This window comes from Telopea speciosissima, chromosome 3, assembly GCF_018873765.1.
Source record: "Telopea speciosissima isolate NSW1024214 ecotype Mountain lineage chromosome 3, Tspe_v1, whole genome shotgun sequence".
Taxonomy (NCBI): domain Eukaryota; kingdom Viridiplantae; phylum Streptophyta; class Magnoliopsida; order Proteales; family Proteaceae; genus Telopea; species Telopea speciosissima.
The window spans coordinates 19,913,133-19,933,602 of record NC_057918.1 but is presented as its reverse complement, the minus strand read 5'-3'; the positions used below and the strand labels follow the sequence as shown (position 1 = coordinate 19,933,602).

At 39.3% G+C, this 20,470-nt stretch overlaps 2 protein-coding genes across 4 annotated transcripts; both read left to right on the top strand.

Moving 5' to 3' along the window:
• Positions 1-2,166: 2,166 nt before the first annotated feature.
• On the top strand, positions 2,167-6,768 carry LOC122654465 (transmembrane 9 superfamily member 2-like). Of its 2 annotated transcripts, XM_043848563.1 has the most exons (8): positions 2,272-2,372; positions 3,849-3,889; positions 3,956-4,151; positions 4,304-4,889; positions 4,989-5,123; positions 5,486-5,642; positions 5,730-6,214; positions 6,490-6,768. In XM_043848563.1, exons 3-8 carry the CDS (start codon positions 4,100-4,102, stop codon positions 6,704-6,706), a joined length of 1,632 nt encoding a protein of 543 aa, XP_043704498.1. In that variant the 5' UTR covers positions 2,272-2,372; positions 3,849-3,889; positions 3,956-4,099; the 3' UTR covers positions 6,707-6,768. The 2 variants fall into 2 exon arrangements, with proteins under 2 accessions (XP_043704497.1, XP_043704498.1); XM_043848562.1 differs by lacking the exon at positions 3,956-4,151 and having other exon boundaries at positions 2,167-2,372.
• A 4,723-nt stretch (positions 6,769-11,491) lies between these two features.
• Positions 11,492-19,705, top strand: LOC122654467 (3-isopropylmalate dehydratase small subunit 1-like). 2 transcript variants are annotated; one of them, XM_043848564.1, is made up of 2 exons: positions 11,492-12,325; positions 19,305-19,705. In XM_043848564.1, the coding sequence occupies exon 1, from the start codon at positions 11,531-11,533 to the stop codon at positions 12,311-12,313; it is 783 nt and encodes a 260-aa protein (XP_043704499.1). In that variant the 5' UTR covers positions 11,492-11,530; the 3' UTR covers positions 12,314-12,325; positions 19,305-19,705. The 2 variants fall into 2 exon arrangements, with proteins under 2 accessions (XP_043704499.1, XP_043704500.1); XM_043848565.1 differs by having other exon boundaries at positions 19,302-19,705.
• Positions 19,706-20,470: the final 765 nt, after the last annotated feature.

The window sequence follows — 20,470 nt, the reverse complement described above, 5'->3', positions numbered from 1 at the left end:
ATTCCTTCGCTTAGGTTGTCTCGTAGGGGTGCAAGTTTGGCCCCGCAAGCCTCACTCGTCTTGGGCCGTCAGGGTTTGGCTGGGTTTTTAGCCCACAGGACGGGCCAGGAATAAATCTATAAATGAGAGGGAGAGGTGGTGGGGAGATATCAACTGGACCTTTAATAGAGGGGGGCAGAAATGACCACCTTACTCCTACCCGAACACACTGCTCAGCTGGGATCCACCGCCCTCTATTGAAAGAACTTGGGAAATTGGAGCAGGAAGGAAGATAAACATATGATATTAAAGCTACTTATTATTGGGCTAATCAATTTGAACTAAGCCAAGTCTAGCCCTCCCCTAAGCCCAGTAGGTCCGAGTCTGGAGTGAGATATCCCAACCTAACCTCGGGCTAGGTCGGGTCTAGGTTGACCCAGTTAAGCCTTGGGGACCTTAGGTTGAGTTTGAGTTTTAAAAAACCCGGCCCAAACCAACCATGTTGCATGTCTGTGAACAACATATGGTTGGTTCCTTGCCAAAATATTTGACAGTAACAAATGATCACGAATGGTTTGATCTAAGTTGACATGAAGATTGATCTGATAGTTTGAGTTTGAATTTGACACATGGCTAATCCAAACCATATCATGTCTATCCAAAAGATTGGATAGCCACATCTTTTGTCAATGTGGCAAAATAGGATGTGGGTTGTGGAGGAGGTAGTGAGAATGATTTTTCCCTTTTACGAATAAGAACCAATGTTAGTAGTACTTGTCCTCCATTCTCATCCAAACAAAGAATTAAATGCTTTAGGTAACACTTCGGTGTAACTTGAAAGATGGTCAAGATGGATTTGGGAATAATAATATGTTTGTTGAGTATAAAAAGCATTAAATATTCCCAGTAAAGACCATAGACTATTGTTGAAGAAGCAAGCATCAAGCCTATACTGAACCAGTTGTATCAAACAAGCATCATATGAAGAAGAGCAATAGAGAAGCTAGTGATCATATTATACAAGCTTCATCAAGCCATGATTATTCAGAAATTGATGAATACCAATGACTTGGAAGAAGCTACACGCTCAAATGGAAAGAAGTGATTAAAACCAAGCTTCAAACTATGTAACAATTGCAATAGCTCCCTTCGTAATGTGTAAAATAGTCACCCAAAAAGAATAGTCATGACCTTTTGGGGGGCAAGCACTTCAATCGGTAAGCTTCCAACCAATCGAATTAGCGGCTGTTCATAGGTAGGCATGGTTAGAGTTATTGATTTACTTCACATTTTTGTCCTTTCCGCAATGATTATATATTACTATTTTGTTTTCATTATAATTTTACCTCACTTCACGTCACAACAAATCAAATCTCACTTGAAATTGGTCGAGACGAAAGAGCTAGAACCAAAAGAAAATTAACTACTCTATGCATCTATTTGTGCCACGCGGAGTAAATATTTTGATCTCCACAACGTAATTTTGATAATTAGATATATAGAAAAGACCCCCAATATCAATTGTGCACGCCCCCACTCATTTTAGTGTAGCACCCTCCCTTCGAAATTCTCGTGAATTGATATACCCCCTAATATCAAGGTTTTCCATAATACCCCTCCCTCTAACACCCGAAACCTCACACAGGTGTGTGAGAGGGAACCCTCTCCCTATTTTGAACTGGCCAGCCTGAGTCTATCTCTCTTCCATCCCCTATGGAAACGATCCATTGGCTTCCCCTTCCCACCCTCTCCATTGGGCATAGCTACTAGCTTGCTCTAATACCCTCTTAGGATCAGGATCCTTTTCAACGATCGCCGAATGAGTGTCCAAACCAATCCCTTGAATCTAATACCCTCCTAGGATCAGGATCCTCTTCAGCAATTGCCGAATGAATGTCCAATGAGACATCCAATAGCTGGGCTGGCTGTCCTATTTATTTCCACGTGTCCTTATATTTTGCAAGCTTTCTCTTAAATTTTTTTTAGAGATTTGTTTATCTCATGGCCATCTCCATCTGGCCGGAACTTGACGTATCAGCAGGGGCCTCAAGGTCTCTATATTCTCAAAGGTTCAAGTAAACTCCCACATAGCTGAAAGTGTTTGTGCAAATTAGATAATTATCTACTTTGCGTTATGGTAGAGACCCCCCACTCTTCAATAGAAACACCTGCTCTTATTGGAATTGATGCCCTCTCTATCTATCTCTCTCTCTGCTCCGCCCTCTGCTACAAGCTACAATGTTTTCATTGAGTCGATTCCATCTCTTCTTGATCTTCACATTTCTCGTAATATCATACCAACCTGCAAGATCTACGCCGGAGAATCACCGCTACAGTGTCGGAGATGTTGTTCCTTTGTTCGTCAACAAGGTTGGCCCTTTGAATAATCCGAGGTACATTTCCACTATCTCCACTTGGGTTTTCTTATTTTTTACAGCTCTTGATTGCTAATCCCCTCTCACCTTGAGTTCTGAATGGGTATCTTTTGTTCCAGGTTTTCAGTTCCATTGACTTACATTTTTTGGATAAAACCTAATTAATTATTGGTTTTGCCCACATTTTGATCTTGCAAGTAATCCAGATGGTTAAGGATTTTTATATTCTGGCCCTTAAGAAAAGATAAATCTTGCAAGTTGTCTAGTCTCATACTCGTAGCTTTCTTTTAGGATATTGTTGGATCCTTGTCTGTTGGTCTTTCTACTAATTAGAGAAATTTTTGTGCATATTAGGCATGGTAGTTTGCATTTTTGTGAAGTTAAGTTATCAATATCAAGTTCATGGGAAGATGTTTTAATTGGAGGAACTAGACCTTGCTTGCTTGTATGTCACTGCGTGGCATGGCTCAAGCTTCATGCTTTTTACCCTTTCAAGTTTTAGTTCAACATGGGTGAGGGTGGTTCATAGCTTTGTTTTAGCAGAACCATGTCCGAAGTTTTTCTATCATGCAATTAACACGATCTATGGATTCTTATAAAGTCAGGAGAGAGTCTTCAAATTTTCAAAATTGAATAGCAACTTCTTGCATATGTGCACCATGTATTAACTGCGGATGAAATAAAATGGTTCTAGTGTTCGAATAGCTCCAAAGTGGAGATGAGTGTATCCCTGAGCAATCCATTGTCGAATAGCCTCAATCGGTAATTGTAAAGTGGAAAGCTGTTCTTGCATAGTAGCCGGAATCTGAAATGACTGTGCTTCTTGATGAAGCAGTCACATGATTTCTGATCTTTCCACTTGATCTTCAGATAAGATTGGTCATCTGGTGAGTTTCGGATGAGTCTCATCCCAGGCTCGAAGAAATTCCTTTTGATTGCAAAGCTTAGAGAGAGGAAGCAAGGCCTGATTATAGATGGTGCCAAGAGGGATAGTCTCAATCCTCAGATTGTTCTGAGTCATCATTTTGACAGTTTCATCACCAAGCGGATCTGGCTCAGTGCCTTGATTATTATCATTAACAGCAAGATTATTTCATAAAGAAGTTACTAGAATTTGTCGCTGTTGTATTGGTTTTAGGGTTAGGTGGACTCCACCACGAGATCTAATGCTTGCTGTTACTGTTGTTCAAATATTTTGAGTTCTTTTCATTCTTTGTTCAGTCACGCATTTTAGACTGTATAACCCTTTAGCCTCCCTATAGAAAATACATGAAATGATTTTTTTATGTCACATATTTTTTTCATGTGAATTATTTCTGTCTAGAATTAGATGAAATTGATATTAAATAGAACTAAAGGCTAGTTAAATCAGAATGGTGTCTATATTTATTTTTTGGCAGCCAAAGGTCGGGGTTTTCATAAGATTTTTATAATATTTTAGATAATCCATTTTCATATTAATCTTTATGTTATTTTATTGCTTTTGTCTTGCAGCGAGACATATCACTACTATGACCTGCCATTCTGTCTCCCAGGTTGGCCTTTCAATGCAACTAATTTATATGATAAACACTTGAGGAACAATTTTTTAAGTAGTACAGATGCTATCAATATGGAAAACCCAAGTCAGAGATTACCTGTTGGATGGGCTGTATCCTCAAACTCACTTATCATTCAATTAATGAAGTTTCTTTTGAATTCTTACCTATTAACTTGCAGACCCTCTCAAAAGTTAATGAACTAGGATGGTTAAAATCATCTATTTGCTGTTCCTTCGAGTTGTACACCATCCAAGAGGTGATTTCTGGTTGATCCTCAATTTGATGATTTATGTTGAGAGTTACATGTACATGTTGTCTGTATAATTTTGCAAAGGATATAAGTTTCCCGTGATTACTCTGACCATACGAGCCCTTTGCTGATAGGATTCACAATTTTATGGATTGCAGATCAGATAATTGAGAAGAAGGAATCACTGGGTGAAATTTTGAATGGTGACCGTCTGACCAATGCTCTGTATGAGTTGAAATTCAGAAAGAACAAAATTGTGGAAACCCTTTGTGAGAAGCAGCTGACAAGGGATGAAGTTGCAAAGTTCAGGGATGCTACCAAGAATGATTTTTACTTTCAGATGTATTATGATGATCTCCCTTTATGGGGGTTTGTCGGGAAGGTTGAAGAGACATGGTTCCTTGATGAGATGAAGTCTCGGTATTATCTCTTCAAACATGTTCAATTTGATGCTCTTTACAATGAGGACCAAATCATTGATGTACATGCTTTTAGCGACCCTACTGATGCAGTGGATATTACCGAAGATCATGAAACTATAGTCACTTTCACATATTCAGTCCTTTGGAATGCTAGCTCAACTCGGTTTGAGAATCGGATGAGCAAATATTCAAGATCTTCTAGACTGCCACAGCACCTAAAGATTCATTGGTTCTCAATCATTAACTCACTTGTCATTGTTTTGATATTGGTGGGCATGCTTGCTGCTCTGTTTCTGCGAAACCTCAAGAGTGACCTAACTAAGTAATGCCATTCTCTGTTATTTCATTCACTTTGAAAACAATAATTCAAAATAGGTTGTTGGCATTCTGTCTGCACAATATAAGCTAACTTGTACTTCAGGTATTCTCATGGCGACGAAGAAGAAGACAAGGAAGAGGTTGGCTGGAAGCATATTAGTGGTGATGTATTTAGATATCCTCCATACACATCCCTATTATGTGCTATCCTGGGCAGTGGTACACAGCTCCTGTCTCTGTAAGCTATTATTCTGCAGCATTAATATAAAAAAAAATTGGTACTTATTTCTGCACTATGTATGTTTATGGAAGTTGTTATGCATCATTTCAATACGTACTGCACAGATGCAGTAAGATATGATCCCTAAGCTTTCACAAAATCGTGATAAGTGATAACATTGGATGGTCATATTCACTATCTAGGTAAGTTTTAAGACAGAGATCTCCTTCATGTGGCCCATCAATTACTGGCTCCTGCCTGCTTTCAGATGTCTGCATCAACAGTGATGTCATCTACAAACCCTGTTTAGAATTTTCACCTTTTCCAATAGTATGTTTTTTCACATAATTATACAAATTACAAGTGTACCTTTCTTCCAGGGTTTTTTTTGTATTTGCATTGGCACTTATGGGTGTGCTCTATCCTTACAACCGTGGAGCTCTTTTGTCCTCTCTTGTTATGACTTATGCTCTTACATCTGTGATTGCTGGATATGTTGCTTCTTCATTCCATAGTCAGTTTCTGGGAAGGGGATGGGTAAGAATTTTTATGGTCATCTTAATAGATCATCTTTTGCATATTTTGTGCCCTTGTTCAACTTTGTAACAATGTTATTTTGTGCAGGAAAAAAGTGTTCTTCTGGCTGGGGTTCTCTACTTTGGTCCTGTCTTTGTGACATTTTCTATCCTCAATACAGTTTCCATATATTATAGGACCACAACTGCTCTTCCATTTGGCACCATTGTTTTGCTGCTTCTTGTATGGACACTGGTCAGCATCCCGTTGCTTGCCTTGGGTGGGATATTTCGTTATAGGTTCAGGTCTGAATTTCAAGCGCCCTGTGCTACCAAGAAGTGGCCAACTGAAATTCAGCCACTAGCTTGGTATAGGAAGACCCCTGCACAGATGTTTCTTGGGGGCTTTGTACCATTTAGTGCAATATTCATAGAGTTGCACTACATCTATACAAGCATATGGAGTCACAAGATCTACATTGTGTATGGCATTCTTCTAGTTGTGTTTATCATCCTAATCTTAGTCACTACAATCTTGAGTATTGGGTTGACTTACCTTCAGCTTACTGCAGAAGACCATGAATGGTGGTGGAGGTATGTATCTTTTCTGACCCCTCATATTCTTTAATCAAGGTAGCAAATCCATTTGGTTAAATTCAACAGCCAAATAAGATGTTTGCTTGGTTTGTACGATACTACTGCCTCGCCAGCCTCTTTTCTCATTTTTAGGGGTAGGAGGTTTGGGGTGGGGTTAGGTTGATAAGTAGTGGTCTTCAGTTATTTCAATTTCATCTAAACTAAAAGCCCTCATTTTATTTTTTGTAAGCATATCACTTCCTTGTACTTAATTCACTTTGTTTCTGATGCAGGTCTCTGTTACGTGCAGCCTCAACTGCCATTTTCATGTATGTCTACTGCATCTACTATTACACTCAATCAAGTATGAATAGTTTCCTCCAGTTATCATTCTTTTTTGGGTACAATGCTTTGATGTGTTATGGTTTCTTTCTTATGCTTGGGACCATTGGCTTCATTGCTTCTTTGCTATTTATTCAGTACATCTACCGCAATATCAAGAGTGAATAAACAATTCTGTGTAACATAATTGCATGTTTGATGAATGATGGGCCTAGATGTTGGCTTTTCAATCCTATGTTTACATAATTGCATGTTTGATGAATGATGGGCCTATAAACATTGTTTCTTAGGATCATATTTCCCTTAGCATCTAACCCCTGTGCATAGTGTTGTGTTTTGCTATAGCACCTCATAGTGATCATTTGCCTAGGATTGTATTTCCCTTAGCATCTGATTTCTTCTGCAGAGGATTGTGTTTCCCTATAGCAGAGTAGGCATCTACCTAGGATTATGTTCCCCCGATCAACATTGCATTTTACGAACGATATGATCTCCCAATATTTTGGTTTGAATCGCGAACATCCTGATTTGTTACACTGCAACAATCCAAACTAAAAACAACCTGCCGCAACCATTAAAGTACCCTTGAGCACTTTAGGTCTAACAAAATTTATAGTTATTTCTTTGATTTTTGTCCACTGTGTGCCCTTAGTCATAGAGGGGCATTCTGTATGACACTTAGTCTTGTCACCCAATGAATCCCCTAATAGTGATAATAAAACTTAAAATTGCCTTTAGAAGCTCTTCTGCAATAAAATGATCATTTTGCCCTTAGGGTGAATGGGGTGTCCAACCCTTATCAAAATTGCTTGAAACTTTTAGGTTGTCATTGTTTCATCATAAATGGTTAATTCTAGACTTCAATGCGAAGTCACTGTTTGGTCATCATTTCATCAAAATACATGTTTTGCACCCCCGGTTTCAAGTGCACTTTTGATTGTAGTCCAGTTAAATTTATATATGATCTTACATCATTGGATAGTAAAAACATTTCCGATGATGTATGACTCTTTGAAATCCGACCTCTCCTAGAATTACTGCCAAAAAAATCACCCAAAAAGGCAATCAACCCTAGCTTAGTGTTGTCTTGGACCAATGAGAAGTTGCCCTGTGGCAGCCCTTTGGAATATCCAAGAGGAGATCTGGCTTAGGGATAGAATTGGGCATTCTATTTTATGATTGTCACGTTTGTATATCTTTCGGAGTATGATTCCAAAATATAAACGTGAGTATTCATATTATATGTGTATTGAACTGGATCATCTGAGAATCTTGTATGGACTATACCATATAGTTGTTTTAAGTAACAAGATTCTTTGTGATAGTAGTTGGTCCCCAGACTTGAAAGGTCATTAGCATTGTAGCAAGACATTGTATGTTTTGGTGTACTAAAGGTTTATGCCAATATACGCTATATATTAATGCATTGGATATGTAGTGTTCACCTGTTAATGAAAGAGATTAATGACATGGAATCCATTCCTGACTAAGGTGAATATCTTGAGAGGGTTATTCGACTGTGATTAGACGTAATCAGAGCTTGGTGTAAATTTTGTAAAGAATTTGCAGATGGTGTGTATTTGTTGGTAAATAATATTATAATTGGTTAAAGTGAAACTTTTTAAGTAATTAATTTTATTTACATATGTTGAATTTGACTCAAATAAGTAAACCGTAGTTGGATCGCCTAATGGGATCTAACCACCATGCATGTGATTCACTTATAGATTAGGGTTCTCAATCTATAAATATACAGATATGGGTAGAAGTTGGTAAGGCTATTAGTAGCCTCTCTTTCTATCTTCTCCTCGACGTTTGTCTTCCTTGGGAGAATTAGGGTTTTGAACCCTTGAGTGTGAAGATAGCTTCTGCTATTTGAGGTCTTGCTCAATCATTGCTTAACGAAACCAATTGATTTCCAAAGGGATACGTGATCAAGTGTAATATTCTGTTGGAGGTATTGCGCTTGTGGTACTATATCATCACCACCAATAAATCCTATGCACCAATATATAGTCAGTGTAGGAATCAACCTTTGGTACACCAAAACACATATAGTCCAACAACAATGGTATTGACCACTCAAGTACAGTGGCCAAAATAACCATCAAAGTAAATCTCGTTGCTTTAAAAACTGAAAGAAATTAATGCAATATTCTCAAGATGATCCAATTCGATATACATACAATATGAATGCTCATTAATATTTTGGAATCAAATTCCGAAAGTATACAATGTGACAACCTTAAAATCAAAATACCCAATTCTGACCCTAAGTTGCAGGCACTTTAATGTATAATCTTAGAATAACAAATCACATAGAAAATAAAATAATACTCGCTAACCAGTCGTGTAGTGGCTGCACCAGCTCAAGGGCTAATAATAGCGTGTCCAAGATCATTTCACTAAATGAGTTTTTTCAGTTCTAGGAGCTGAACGGTAATTTTGTGCGGTCTTGCGTCTAAGCATAGAAACCATGCGACGGATTAATCTATTTTTCCCTTAATTTAATTTAAACACTTTTATGTTTCCCTTATTTTAATTTAAACACTTTTATGTTGGATTTTATTGATTCACACATATCCATCATTTCTCCCTTTCTTTAATTCCATCCCACAATCCGCAATGGTCTCTGGCTCCATCTAACCTAATAGGATCCGGCTCCTCTCCAAGAAACCCAACGCCTAGGGAGTGCCTAGGGGCATCCAACAGCTGGGCTGTGCTGCATACATCCTGACACATGCCAATCAGCCGTGGGGATGTGTGCGGCACAACCTAGCAGTTGGATGCCTTCCTGGGCATTGCCTGGGCGCTAGGCTCCCTGGAGAGGAGTTCGATTGCATGAATAGATATGTCCAAGGTTTGTATTCTTTTAGGGAGAAAGAGCACCACCCATTCATGTATTGTAGCGTGCCCCTGTGCCTAAACACAGGGGTACGCAAAATGACTGATGCACCTTGGTGACTTCTGCCTTTCCAAGGGTGCGCCGATCATTTCACTCACCCCTATGTCTGTGTGCAGGGGGCATGCCACAATGCTCGACCGGGTGGCGTTCCTTTTCCCATTTTTTTCGTCCAAATTTATTAATGTTTCAATTGTTTTCCTTAGTTTTGTGAAACGAAAATGTGAACATTGATGTAAATTGCTACATTTTTATTTTACCATTCTTCTTTAACTACAATTTTTTTTTTGGTTATATTGACGAGCGTATCTTGTTATAACAAAAGTGATGAACTGAAAAGTTATAACGTTCTTTAAATTGCCTCTTGGCTTATTATCAAAAGTTTTTGTGTCAAAGGTTAAAAGTAATTCTAAAAATAATTTGAATGTAATTTATCGTTATGTCATTCTCAAAAACTATCATGGTCTTAGCATGTTTTTGGAATATACAAGTGAAGTGGTAGAGCTAAACTTTTATTATAAAATAAACTTGGAAAATTAAAAGGGTAAAAAAATAAATTTACAATTTTTTTACCCACTTTGATAACAACAAGATTTTTCTTTTAAGTTAAATAGTATCTATTCAATCCTTAAATATAATTTTTTTGTTGAAAACTCTCTCTATTTTTTATTCTTAAAATTTTAAAGGAAAAAGTAGTAAGGGAGTGTGTTTCCTGTCCGATAATATACGCTAGGTGGACAAGAAATAACCACATTACAGCCCTTTTTATCGGTAAAATTATTCCACCAAAAAAAAAAAAAAGAGGGTAAAATTGAAGAGGGGCAAAGAGATCATTTTAAAGTGGAGGAGAGAGATAGATAGAGAAGAGGCACTAGTGGAGACTACACCTTCCCCACAAGAAACATTTCCCAAATATTAATACCTATACTTCAATGTCTAATTTGTAATCCTTATAAATATTTTTTTGGAGAGGGTTCTCTGCTAGACAGCATGGCTTCTGCCCCAGTGCATGGGTCAATCACAACGTATGCGAGAGCATAAATAGGGGTGATCATTTCGCCTATTTTTAAAGATATTGTTGATATTAAAATTCATTTCAACTACATTTATATGTATACTTTTTTAGCCATATAAATTCTTTAACTATTGTGAGTTGTGACTAGTTGCTTGGTCGGTTGGTCGGCGGTTTGCCAGTTGAGTCCATGCTCTTAGGAAATCATCGGATTGATTCTCCTATTTCACATTTGTACCATAAAAGCACTCTCCCTCCCTCCCCACCCAATGGGCTAAGGATGTAAACAGATCGAATTCTGTCGGATAGTGGTCGAATACGTTTTTACTTTTGATTTTATCTTGTATTTATTTTAATGGATATGTGATTCTATGTATCATAGTGCATAAAACAATATATATATATAGACTAATAGAAAATCTAAAAAAAAAATCACCTTAACTTATAAAATTATAAAAAATAAGAAAACAAAATCAGGTAACTTAATCAGATAGACATAAAGGATATTTCAGACATTTTCTTACTATTGAATTGCTTGACGAATCAGATAATAATCGTTTGGATAGAGGGATTATCATATTCGTATTTGATTAGTTTTCGGACGGATTCAGATTCTCTTAAACGGATACGAACACAGATTAAATACGGATTTTTGAATATCAATTGACATCCTTAAATGGGACAAAATTTTGCAATGTTCCTACTACAAGGCTGGCACCCAAGGAAATGGAATAATTCAATTCCCCTTTTGGTTCATAAATACCCTCATAGATTTTTATATTTTCTAAAATATTCTTTAAGAATTATTCTCTTTGAGTTTATAAATACCCTCCTAAATTTTAATATTTTTAAAATATCCTTTATCCCATTTCCTTGGCTGCCAGCCTTGTAGCAGGAACATATTTTCCTCCTTAAATGGGCAGTTAAATGGGCAGCTAGATAGGATTTAAAACAAACACACACACAAACTTTACTATTTCTACCTAAAGACTGTGAAACCTCTCCTCTATAAGTTCGTAAAGATCAGAGACACAGATTTTTTCTCTGTTCCTCACTGGTACGTTCAATACTTTTGGTCATGGCGGCGCCAGCGGCAGCAGCAGCGACCAGAACTCTACTCTCTTTACAAAACCAATCTGCCTCCCCATTTATCCCTTCACGTCAAAATGTCAGTTTACGTCAAAATCTCGGAATCCCCATTACCTGTTCGATGAAAAGCCCCTTCAAACACCTCTCTACATATTCGTCTCCTAATTCTCCTATTACCCCTCTATCGGCCACCACTACCAACTCTCCCACCACATCTCCTACCACCCCTACCAACTTCCATGGCCTCTGCTATGTGGTGGGCGACAACATCGACACCGACCAAATCATCCCCGCCGAGTATCTCACCCTCGTCCCCTCCAAACCTGATGAATACCGCAAGCTCGGCTCTTATGCCCTCATCGGCCTTCCCTCTACATACCCAATTCGCTTCGTGGAGCCAGGGGTGTTCCAGTCCAAGTACTCTATTGTCATCGGGGGCGACAATTTTGGATGTGGGTCGTCACGGGAGCACGCCCCTGTAGCCCTTGGGGCCGCTGGGGTAAAGGCTGTTGTGGCAGAGTCATACGCGAGGATATTCTTTAGGAATTCGGTTGCTACAGGGGAGGTTTATCCATTTGATTCAGAGGTTAGGTTGTGTGAGGAATGTTCAACTGGAGATGTTGTCACTGTTGAACTTGCTGAGTGCCGGTTAATTAATCACACGACTGGGAAGGAGTACAAGTTGAAGCCTATTGGAGATGCTGGACCTGTTATTGAAGCTGGAGGGATTTTTGCTTATGCAAGAAAGACTGGAATGATCCCTTCGATTTAGAGCTGAAATCTGGTACAGTTTCTTATGTTTGCGATATTTTATCCCTCTATTTGGCTAGTTTTGGTTAGCATTACACTTATTATTCTTTGTTGTCTTCTCTCTGAGTGATGTTAGATTTTGGGCATTCCTTAAGATGCATTAGTGCTAAGCTTAAAGATGCCTTAGGTTTAACAAGGGGTGGGCTGAAGATTACATGGGAGAAGTGGTTAAAAAGAGATATGGATATGTTTAACAATAAATATGGTGTCAAATTGGGTTGAACAAAGACTCAAACTCATGTGGTCAACTCCATTTAGTACAAAGAAGGCTTAGTTGAGTTGAACTTGTGGGATTTTCACATCCCCGTAAAGCTATAAACATATGATTTAGCCTATGCATACCTTGAATCGCAAATAACATATAATAGAGTAGTTAGAGCATACTGTTCACCACGGAATGATTCCTGTGAACCATCTCTGAGAATCACCTTACGTACAGACTATGGAACCTAAAGGTTTCTCTCTCTCTCTTCCTCCCCTTGAATGTATCTCAATAACGGGGGTTATCAAGTAATTGCATTTCCTCCTTAGTGACTCCCTGTATGAATGAGAATCTGTGGAATTCCTGCTGAGAATGAGATTTGGGAAGCTGTCTCAAAGGTTGACCCTTACAATGCGGCAAAGCGTGTTTGTTTGCCTCCAAGTGGTGTCAATTAGGAAACATAAGGAAAGCTACATATATTTAAGGGTTTCAACCCTGCGACATACAAGGAATAGGCTAAATGTTAATTTAGAAGAGAAAGGAAAGGGTTCAAAGCAAGTAGGATTCCCTCTAACTCAACTATTAAGGAATGAGTACCAATTAGTTAGAATCCAAGTTAGGAAATAAAATAAAATCAAATAATGGAATAATTTGTTGGTCAATATTGGTTATATGGGCCATACATAATGGGATAAAATCCCTACAATCTCCCACTTGGACTATAAGACCACATTATAATTATCTCAAGTAATTTCTCTTATAGGACACAATCAGGATTTGAATTATAGACCGAGGATAGACTTGGAACAAAGTTGAAATAAAGGAGAGAGGGAATGTAATAATGAAATTGGGGTAAGGGAATTAATTAAATAGAATAAGTGGGTTTGGAAGAACCAGAATCGTCTTCCACCTCTAGCACAAACCAGAGGTGGAAATAACAAATGGGCTTTGATGCTGGAATGCAACCAAATTGAGTTGGATGAACTCAAAATTCAGGAGGCAAGTTGCTGGTTTTTGTGTAGACTATTGATCCCAACCGACAAACACTTGATTTTGAAGTTAAAAAATTGAATAAAATCTGCAGACTCAGCAGTGATACCAAGTTTGGTTCTCAGCACAATGATTCTCTTTTGGATCCAAACTGGTCAAGAGAACATATGAGAAGACCTGGGCAGGAATACTGGTAGCTGGATTTGACAATTGAAAGAGGATATTCTTGTCTACCACGCCATCTAATAACTAATAATGTTCTTAAATTTATTACGGCTTCCAACCTCCAACTTAATCACAGAAGTAAAGCCTCTTATAACTGGTCAAGAGAACATATGAAAAGACCTGGGCAGGAATACTGGTAGCTGGATTTGACAATTGAAAGAGGATATTCTTGTCTACCACGCCGTCTAATAACTAATAATGTTCTTAAATTTATTACGGCTTCCAACCTCCAACTTAATCACAGAAGTAAAGCCTCTTATAACTAATCAGAACAAAGTGTGGAATGGTGCATATAATGGAGACATCACACTAATCCATCAGCAAAATAATAGTTGCAGCAACAAGGTGAGTTAAATGTCAATAACTTCAGAGATAAAAGAAGAAACCCAAGAGAAAGTAATGTAGAAGAAAATCTGGTAGATAAGTTAGATTTTAAAGAGGTTGCAGGTCAAGGGTTAGGATTTGACGCTCCTAACCCCAAGAAAATATTTTTAAATAAAAAAAAACACTAATAGCTGTTTGGCTTCTTTGCCAAAAGGCCTTTTAATATAGCTAGGTCTAAATGGGCTAGTAAAACTAGAACAAAGCCCACCATGGCTGGCCTCCCTGGGTGGTGCCTAAACTGCCCAGAGCCTCTGACTCCCAACCTTCTCCCCCCCCCCTATCTCTCTGTCTCCTACCAATCCCCCTCTGTCCCCCCCCTGATGCAGATTCATCACCCAAATGGGCTTATTTTATTAGGAATAAGTCTAGGGTTGGAATATATATATGTTGGGCCTTTGATTTCAAGGGTTTTCTATGTAATAGGCCACTTTAATGAGCCTAAACTAGGGGTATGTAGGTTGCAAACAGGATTAGTCCAATACTTAGTTTATTTTTATGTTTTTTAATTGAACCGGTTCAAATAAGTTGCATCCAATTGGTTCAATTTAAGTGATCATGTGACTTGGTTAAGTGGTCATGTGATGTAAGTTGGGCTGGATTAGGACTCTATAAGTCCAGCCATGTTTTGAGTCTATTTCTTTTAATATTTTAGTTTCCTAGTTAGTGACCTAATAGGTTAAGGATTGGGTTAGGCCTTTTCTTTTTAGTGTAGGAGTCTAATTTTTAAGTCTTTTATATAAGATTGTAAGGGGGCCAAGTATTGAATACGAATTTGATTAATAAAAATTAGCTTTATGCTTGCTGCCATTGCTGCTGCTCTTTGTGAGTGTATACCCTTGTGGATCTCAAGGTGGATAGGGTGGGTGGACACCTGCAACTCCTTGCGTCTGTCCAGTACCGGGAGGTTCTTCTTCTTCTTCAAGCTGCTGTTGCTGCCTTTGAAGGAGATCAAACCAGTAAGTAATTGTAGTTTCCTGTATATATCCTTCCCCTCCATCCATCAAACCCTAACCTCCATTAAACCTACAACTCCTACCATAGTTCGAGATCTTGACGAGTTTCTCGGTTTTTGGAAAAGCCGAGTCGAGATTGTCTACGAGTCTCAAAAGTGCAATATCTCGGCAAGATCTCGGATCTCGGTTGGATCTCGGTTTCGACCCATTATTTTAACCCACCTACCACTTAAATACCTTACCTAATTGGACAAAACTCAACATATCTCGGCGAGATCTCGGATCTCGGGTTGACCCAAAGTTGAGGCTTCGAGTTGAAAAAAAAAAATGCACCAACTCGGCGATCTCGGCGAGATCTCGACTCGTCTCGGTTTTTCCAAGAGTCGAGTTGGTATCGAGACCCGAGTTTTAGTACATTGACTCCTACCTTAAATAGGACTCCCTCATAACTTCAGATCTGTCCATCAGTTTCAAACCAAACTTCCAGCATACCACCCCCACATTTCTCCCTATACTCGATCCTAAACCCAGTTCATAACTCCCACTCTATCCCCTCCATACCTCCACTCCATTAAAACCCAAAACCTGCAACTCAATTCTGTTCAGAATTGCAGAATTTTAAAACCTTACCAAATCCTATTATTTATATGCCATAAAAGCACCCTAGACCTGCATATTAAAGCCATATAAGATCCATTCCCAAATTCCCATCCTAAACCCTAGAATTAACGTAAAACCTAGTGCTGTCCATTCGAACCAGCAACCCCTTTTGCTATTGATCCTGTTATCTGGCTCCTAGTAGGTCTCCTACCTATCTAGGACTACATTACCCCCCACCATTCTATCCCCATCGTCTCCTTCCCTTCCCAAGGTGGGAGGACTTGGTCCGATCTTTTCAGTCAAACCCAAGCATTCTCTGGAGAGGATCTCCAGCTCCAATTTGTTCCACCTTCCATTAGTGGAAACTCAAAAATAGCAAACTTCCCTTATGAACTCCTACCCAATGAAGCTAACCTTTGGCCTAACTCCTTAGTCGGCCACTTCATCGGAAGCTGACGACCATTAAATATTGTAAAGCGTTCTCTCTCTAAGCAGTGGAGAGCTCAAGGGCAGCCTTCTGTTACCTCCCTTCCTCCCTTTGCGCCTCTTTCTTTGTCGGTCGCTCCTGCTGTTGTCTTTTTGATCCCTCGATCCTCCTTCCCCCCTCTTGCCTCTTCCTAAGGCAAACCCTGGAGTGAGCCCCCCTCCTATCTTATTTCCTTCTTTGCCCATCCCCTCTCCGGCCCCTGATCCCGCTAGCCTTAATGGGCCAGCCCCTTTGCTCGGCCCGCAATACTCCACTTTGATCCTTCTCAGCCTAGCAAACTCTTCCTCTGACCCATCTCACTTGGCCCACACATTTTTGGCCCCTATCTCTGCTCCTGGGTTGATCTTCCCTTCACCCCAGCCCATGGCCCATCTCTCTCCCTCTGATCCCCTCCAGCCTCCTATTGTCCCTCACCCCTCCTTCGTTTCTACCACCGGCGCAATACTAGCTCCCTTCCTTATCCTAAGAAGCGACCTTAACATAGAATATTCCTTGCCAACCAATGAAAAGATTATGCCTCTAACATGGATATCAGAGGTCATGCCTTCTGCTGTGGCATTTCTGGGCTTTCTACTCCTAAGTAGTGCGCTTTTGGTGAGATTAGGTCTGGTTGCCATGTTGTGGTCAGGCTTTTCCCCTTTTTAGTGTGTTGTGGTTGGTTGGGGCTCTTCCCCATCTTTTTGCAGGCCCTTCCTCTCCGTAATGGCAGGGCCTTGTAATTGGATTGTGCTTGTATGTTCTTTCCCCCCTTTCCTTCCTTTGGTAACGAATTTTTATTCATCCCCCCACCCCCCCCCCCCCCAAAAAAAAAAAAAAGTATCACCGACCTTCTAGTAAATAGTTGCACATTAAGTATAGCAGGTCCATCCCACAGAACCAGAGGGCAGTGAACGTCTGTTAGTTATATTGGTGAAAGAGCAGTGTTTGTGATTGATTCCAAGACCATTGGCTGGTCATGAGATGGCCCTGATAAGGTCAGTGGTTTTGGGACGAGTCTATAAGGATTACAAAAGAGTTCTTAGTACATAGTTGGCTTAAATTCTCAGGTTAAAAGGCGGGTCCAATAATGTTCTTATTCAACCCACCCTTTTTAACCCCATAATCACTAGAAGCTGGCTTGTAGGAGTCTATAAAAGCCTGAGAAGCTTAGCCATGCATGCACTTAATGATGTAGATCGAAGCATGAAGAAGACCCAGAAAAAAAAAAAAAAGGGTACTGTTCACCTGAACAGTGATTTGGGGGCTGATATGGATAAACTGGTGGAGATTGAATGCAACTCGAAGACTCAATTGCCAAGTCGTGGAGGACTTCTACAACTGTTATAATTAGTTTTAGGGAGAAAGTTCTCTGTCCGGGACTGTGGCCTATGCCAGCACTCCCATGAGTCTATCTCTCTCCTCCCCATATGAAAAGACATCTCTGCCCCCTTGTTTTGAGGAGGAGAGAGAGACACATGGGAGTGCTGGTGTAGGCCATACTCCCGGACAGAGAACCACTTCCCTTAGTTTTATTAGACTAGGAAGTTCCTATTTTATAGGATTTCTTTTATGTAATGAGTGGTTTCTATTTTATAGGTTTCAGTTTGCTGAACAGAAAAAATGACAGAGATTGAAGAGAGAAGAGCTATTGATGAAGCTGTGAGATGTGGCAACGGTGAGATACCGTGGGTGAGAGGATGATGGGTTGAGATAGCTGATCCTATCCCCCCTTCTATATATATCTATTTCTTCTGTTTTTTTCTAATACTTTTATGTTCTTGTTAGTGGATCCGGTTTCACCCGATCCATGCGTCCACCTCGGGCACCGTGGGCCCATAAGGGTCCATTTAGAGTTACTTGGAGAAGGGGCCACTTAGGATCTCCTACTCATACTCAAACACTTGAAGAAGTTGAGGGGAGTAGGCTGCGGTTATATGAGATAACCAGCAGCCGCCCACCTCAAGAAAACGTGTGTGCTCCCTTGCCCTCTCTCCCTAAAAAAAAAACTCTCTCAAGTCTCCTTCTTCCTCTTCCATATTCCGTGGGTGCATCTCAAGAGCATCCATCACTGCTCTGGGATTTGGACTGGAAGATCACATCCATTGCGATCACCTGTCGAGTAGACTGTACGTGTTCTCTCTGCTCACGACGCGTTCGTTTGGCTTGTAATCAAGAACGACTCGATCTGTCTCCGCTGCATTTCACCATTGTTTCAGGTAACGCTTTAACGATTTTCATTTTAATATTTCGCCTTCATATGTAAACAGAAAATAGCAATAAACGAGTTTTAGTTATTTAATTTTTGTTCTTTTTATTGTATTGATCCAGCTGCAATTGATCTCCCTCTGGTTTTCCTGTTTCGAGGTTGAATTTGCATTACTTAATAGAAGTTAAATTAGGACAAGTATACTAAGACAAAGAGCTAAGGACTGGCTGTTTAATCCTAGTTCTTAATCACAGTATTAGGCTTGGACTGCCAAGACAGATTTATGTTTGCTACTTGGATTTGAGTTATCCTGAATACATCTGTTGGACCATTCCAATTTCTAACAGTCCAACAAGGAATTTCCACCACACTCATTTCTTACTTTTGCCTAAATTCTGCACCCCTCACCCCCTCTTCTTAAATAGCCAAAAGAAAGGTTGTGGACACAAATTGTTTGAGCATGCTAATTCAATTGGTATTGCTGAGGGAAGTTGGCACTCGGGACCTAGGTTGAAAACCTGTCCCGTGAACTAACAGTAAACTACTGACCTAATTTCCGTATCCCAAAGTAATTGTTTTAAATGTTGTCAGTGATTTCTGTGCTGCCAAATATTCTGATGAACTTGCATTAACAAGTGCAAGATCATGCATATGGAGTTACAGATAATATGTTGAGAGCTAATGCTGATAAAGTAAATGGCTGATCATGGTAAATCCCACTTGAGGCCAGACATCTGGAGTATCCTTGACATTTATATTCTTGGATGACTCGTATAGGAGGTGACCCTGTGTTAATTGAATATGAAACTCCCTCCCCCCTTCTGTACTTCTCTGTCTTCTTATGTACAAGTCCTTGCTAATTATAAGATAGATTTTTATATTTGTGATTTGCTTTCTGTTTATTTGGATTCAATTGTTTGTTGGCAGGGTTTGGAATTACAAGACTCAGATTCATGATTGTATAAGCAGCGAGTGGATTTAAGTTGTTCTCTTTCAAAACCTTAGGTTTAGAGCCTTCCCTTAACAGCCTAGTATTTGTAATGGAGTTGTTTTCCTTTTATTGAAAAGTAAATAGGAGTGTTCAGCTTCTGTAATGCTATCTATGCTTTGTTCTTCTAGTTCATATGTGGAACTTCCAGTTTTAGATGTTTCAACTTTATGTTAGTGAACTATGAGGTGTATTTGTTGCACTTGATTTAGCTTGAGTAGCAGTAAAATCTGATGGCTTCTATAGGACATGCTTGATTATTCGGATATTGGACACAAGATTTGAAATTTTCTTTTTCTCAGTTAGTAATTGGATTTGAATTTAGATAGTGCTTTATCTACTCCATTATGTAACCTTCAGAAATAAGTAATGTAAAGAAACTTGGGACAAAAAGAAGCAATAAAACAGAACATAATACGTATAATTGTAGTTTATCCATGTATTGGACTCCATCAAATTTCCCATTCCATTTCTCTTGGCATAAAAATGCCTGTCTGTGCAGCAGCACCAATTACGAGAGATCCACGGATCCACATGATGAACAGTGGAAGTTGTGCTATTGTAGCTAGAAATGGATGTGGTGGCCATGAAATTTATGTTTTGATATACATCAATAGTTGAAAAAGCCTTCCAACCTTACAGGTAGAACACAACTTTGAAACGAAGTATTGAAACCAAGAGATATGTTACAGATTGGTATATCCACTTGAATCATCCTCAAGCAATGTCACAGGTAAAAACACTGAGTAGATCTGAATGGAACCACTCAAAAAGTTGTAGTTCTGTCCATTCCAGGAGGGGCAACCCCTTTTTACAAGGGAAAGGGTGTCTAACCAAAAAAAAAAAGGGGGTAGGGGGTGGGGGGTGGGGGGTGAGGGTTGGATAAACATGATATTTTGCATCTTATTGTGACAATTTTCTGATAGTAATTGTTTACACTTATTAAGCATGTTCCCTCTCTAGTAACCTGGTGAAATTCAGGCACTGTCTGCAGATACCTCTCTCAGTACTTGGTCTTAGAATAGAAATGACATTGCTCACTGATTACCTGCCCTGCTTTATTGAATTAATTTCAATGGAGGGCACGATTCAAACTGAAGGGGAT

Bases quoted from the DNA above. Each gene is read 5' to 3' on its own strand.
- LOC122654465 (XM_043848562.1), top strand. From the start codon at position 2,218: ATGTTTTCATTGAGTCGATTCCATCTCTTCTTGATCTTCACATTTCTC. The intron at 4,890-4,988 runs GTAATGCCATTC...CTTGTACTTCAG, and splicing joins CTCAAGAGTGACCTAACTAA to GTATTCTCATGGCGACGAAG. The intron at 6,215-6,489 runs GTATGTATCTTT...TTTCTGATGCAG, and splicing joins GACCATGAATGGTGGTGGAG to GTCTCTGTTACGTGCAGCCT.
- LOC122654467 (XM_043848564.1), top strand. From the start codon at position 11,531: ATGGCGGCGCCAGCGGCAGCAGCAGCGACCAGAACTCTACTCTCTTTA.